At 36.6% G+C, this 4,076-nt stretch overlaps 1 protein-coding gene across 1 annotated transcript; it reads right to left on the bottom strand.

Moving 5' to 3' along the window:
* Positions 1 to 795: 795 nt before the first annotated feature.
* Positions 796 to 4,076, bottom strand: LOC140495657 (L-threonyl-[L-threonyl-carrier protein] 4-chlorinase-like). The gene is made up of 6 exons (XM_072594648.1): positions 3,901 to 4,076; positions 3,472 to 3,688; positions 3,275 to 3,366; positions 2,157 to 2,296; positions 1,968 to 2,072; positions 796 to 1,614 (listed from the first exon to the last, which is right to left on the bottom strand). The coding sequence occupies exons 1-6, from the start codon at positions 4,028 to 4,030 to the stop codon at positions 1,507 to 1,509; spliced, it is 792 nt and encodes a 263-aa protein (XP_072450749.1). The 5' UTR covers positions 4,031 to 4,076; the 3' UTR covers positions 796 to 1,506.

Here is a 4,076-nt window from a genome sequence, read left to right as displayed (position 1 = left end):
TACCACAGTATTGATGTTGTTGTTGCAAAGTCCTACCTGCAAGTTATATCATCCAGTTAAAAAGAGAGGAAAAGACGGATGTGTTGCACATGAGCTAGTGTAGAAATTATGGGCCCTTAGCAGAGACAGTCAGGGGTGGTGTGCTGGAAGTCTGGAGGGGGGCTAATGTTGTACCATTATATCAGAACAGCTACAAGGAAATGCCAAGGAACTACAGAGCAGTGAGCCTAACATCAGTAGTTTAGTGACAGGCATATTTACATTTCTAGAAAGGTATTTATTTAAAATTTTGCTGATGCAGTACATTGTTGTGGTGGTGTCTAAAAGTATAATTTGCAGACTCCAGATAAGTAACAAGTTTTTATTATTTGACTATAATGTTGTTATGGTCCAGCTGATGTTATTACTGGTCAAGTCAGATTACAGACTGAAGCCTCACTTGACAGATCGTATTTTGTTTCTCTTTGGTTTTATGAGGTGTTCTCTCACTGAACCAGAAGCATGTGATAAACGCAATTTACTGCGGATGCTGGAAGCTGAAACCAAAAGAGAAAATGCTGGAAAATCTCAGCAGGTCTGGCAGCATCTGTAAGGAGAGAAAAAAGCTTTGACAAAGGTTCAGTTAGACTGGAAAAGTCAGCTCTTTTCTCTCCTTACAGATGCTGCCAGACCTGCTGAGATTTTCCAGCATTTTCTCATTTGGTTTCATAAGCATGCGATGTTGCAAATTTTGTTTTATAAAACACATGTTTATTAATTAGGAGAAAATATGACAAAATAGGATAAACAATAATGTTCAGTATGAATTCAAATTCAAAGAGTTTAATCACACAGAAAAATATAAATACATTAATCAAAAACACTCCATTACAAGATCTAAACAAGAATGATGTACAATACTAGAAGCACCGATCTACAATACGCACGTCAGAGAAAATGTTTTCCTTATACTTTGACAGGTTTTAGGTAACTATGTTTTATCCAAAACATTTGCACTCCTCATTGACTAACTCCTTATCTATTTTCACTATTTTCTCCCATTCTTAATCAAATTCAAAGGATTTCATGGAAATGCACAAAGCAACATAAAACTGAAAGAAAAGTTCCTTTCGATAAATTTAAATCGTCTTAATCTGCAAACCTCTGACAGAACTTTAAGCACAATTAGTTCAGGTGCAAAATATGCATATGTAAGCCAAAGCCAAAGGAGATCTCACAAATGGCTTTAAAATGAATCAACATGGTTCGAGAAATGCTCACAATTTAACTATTAAATTCAGACAAACAGAAACCCCATATGCTGCTGATCGAAAATCCAAAACCCAAGCCTAAAATAAATTATATTGAAGTATATATATAAATCAGTCAGTTTATATCACAAAATAAGAATATTTACAATTATTTAGTCCAGTAAAATATAACAGTGGTATAGTATGTATATATGAATTGTTTGTATGTTCAGGTAATAGATTTCTATATCAACGACTTCAAATAGCTACAACTCTTTCAGAATGTTTTAGTAAAGGTATCTGGTGCTTTGTTTTGAAAGTGGTTGAACTTGTCTTCTCCCGCTACCAGTACTGTTGCGGGGAAAGAACGGGGTCTGTCTGGATCCTGAAAAAGAATAACTGGTATTAATAATCATATGGATTCAAAGCTAGCTTCACCCAGATAAGGCTCTTGCAGGTCTGACTCACACTCATGAACCAAAAATGATAAGATAGGACTAGTCAGGAATTGCAGCAACGGATGAGAAGCCATATAGGTGCCAATTGTGTATTCCAAGTATATTGTCTTCAATCTTGCCACACTCACACTGAAAATCAACTGTTGATTGTGGGAGACTCTCAGGTATTATGCAAGGACTATTTCTGATAACAATTTCAGATTGATTGTTATGAGGGACTCAAAATATTGTTACTTGCATTTTATTCGTATTTATATGTGGAATGAAATTAAGTACTCACATCAACAGGATAGGCAGTAGTGGGGACATAACGGATCACAAAACCGCATCTTCGCCGATTTGAAAGGTTTGGTTCACTGAAATGGACTGTCAGACCATCATGGACCTGAAACAGGCCATCAAATTAATCACATCACAGAAATTTGATACTTATCCATCTCATTTGTTTTTAATTTGGATTTCTACTCACAGACATTTGTCCTGCTTTAAGAGGACATTGAATAGCCTTCTCGGTTTCAACCAAGTGTATGGGAATCTCCTGATTTGATGTCAACATATTCCCAGGAATAGTACTTGTTCCATGTTCCAGTAGCCCTAGCTTGTGGCTTCCTATGGATATCATTGAGCACAACATTATCTAAGAAATACTTACACCGGTTGTTATTTTGTTGTAAAATAGTAAACTGTGCCGTTGGATTAGAAAATCGCAAATGGCATTGAATCAATTAAATGTCATCAAGAGACAAGAGGGTAACAGTAACTTGTTTTCCCTTGACATTACAACTTTAAGGAATGATCTAGTTGAGGTCTGTAGAAGGATGAGGAAGTCAATGCAATAGCCACAGAAAGGATGATGTCCTTTGATGTTGGAATCCAGAGCAATGGAAATCATCTTAAAGCTTGAATGATACCATTTAGGAATAAAATCAGGAAGCATTTTGCTAGCCTGCCCTACCTGTGATTTCAGACCACAGCAATTTGGTTGACTCTGAAGTGCCCTCTGAAATAGGCTAGCAAGCTTTCTGTTTTAGATTATTCAGTATATCAACTGATCAAAGGTAATTTGAAAGAGTCAACAAATAGTCATCGGACAGATAGTATCCATCCCAGAAGAAAATTTTTAAAATACATAGACAAAGCCATGAAATGTTTCCCCAAAAATCTGCAGATGCTGTCTTAGTTGACTTTTTCAGTCTGTGATTGTGTTTAAAAACATAGTGATAAATGGAACAAATTGCAGCTAGATGGAGTTGAGTTATAGATCTGACATAATCAAATTGATTGGTGGAGTAGGCTTAGGAGGCTAAGTGGACTTCTTCTGTTCCTATGAACCGATCTTGTTGATCAATTGGGTCAATGGGTGAGGATTGGCAGATGGAGAGTATTTTGGATAACTGCGAGGTGTTGCAATTTGGTTAGGAAAAACAAGAGCAAGACTGATACAGTTAATGGTACGGAATGTGATCAACATGGAGTAGTTGGACAGAAGGGTCTATTACCATGCTATATGACGCTACATGTAATCCCAAAAAAAGATATGTAGAGATAATCACATTATTGAAGTCATCACTGCTTATATAATCTAACCTGGAATAACCTGCAGGACACCATTTTCTTTGTCAACATCATCCAAAGCCAACCACACAGAGGTTACAGGTCCGCCTTCAAAGCCCCAGTATCTAATAACAAAGAATAATGTAACATTAGAATTGCCTGGAGTTAAAGAACTGTCATATTCAGAAACATGTCTAAGTTGTTTTTTGTACTGTTAAACCTTGACTCACCTGATGTCCTGGTGCCATGCAACATAAGGAGCCACATTGCTTTCATGAGGGACATCAGATGCTGGATACTTGCAGATAAACCGAGAATCAAGCAAAATGACATCAGGTCCCAAAACTGCAGTGATGGCTTTGAGGACTTGAGGATGTGCAGCTAAGTCCATCACCCACTTGTACTCTAAATGTGCATTATGTAAGCTGTACTGGGTATATACCTTACCTGAAATGCACAACAAAGAAATTACAAAAGAAAATGGTTAACTAAGTTTTAAATAAGCATTTTATTATTACAATTAAATTATGATACAAGATATCTTCGTAGGCATTGACATGAATGCTAAGCCACATTTCCAGTACCCTGTAGTTGTGTTAATGTATTCTATAACCTACAAAAAAGAACCTTATGATAACTGGGACACAAAATTTACTTACCAAATTTATCTTCTAAGGTTGAGAAGTTCTGAATGGCCAGCACAAGCTCATTTTTGTCCAGGATGTCAATTCCACTAAGGTAGCCGTTCTGTTCATAGAGAATTTTCATTTCGCTTGTCTCTTTCTGCATGATTAGTAACTTGCTTTGTGTGACAACAGCTCTGCAAAATCGTTCT

This window comes from Chiloscyllium punctatum, chromosome 25, assembly GCF_047496795.1.
Source record: "Chiloscyllium punctatum isolate Juve2018m chromosome 25, sChiPun1.3, whole genome shotgun sequence".
Lineage (NCBI taxonomy): Eukaryota > Metazoa > Chordata > Chondrichthyes > Orectolobiformes > Hemiscylliidae > Chiloscyllium > Chiloscyllium punctatum.
This window is presented reverse-complemented; position numbering and strand designations above follow the sequence as displayed.

Excerpts from the sequence above, each read along its gene's own strand:
- LOC140495657 (XM_072594648.1), bottom strand. The coding sequence starts at position 4,030 with ATGCAGAAAGAGACAAGCGAAATGAAAATTCTCTATGAACAGAACGGC. Across the intron at positions 2,297-3,274 it reads TGTCCTGCAGGTTATTCCAG|GAAGCCACAAGCTAGGGCTA; the intron begins GTTAGATTATAT and ends TGATATCCATAG. Across the intron at positions 2,073-2,156 it reads TTAAAGCAGGACAAATGTCT|GTCCATGATGGTCTGACAGT; the intron begins GTGAGTAGAAAT and ends GGCCTGTTTCAG.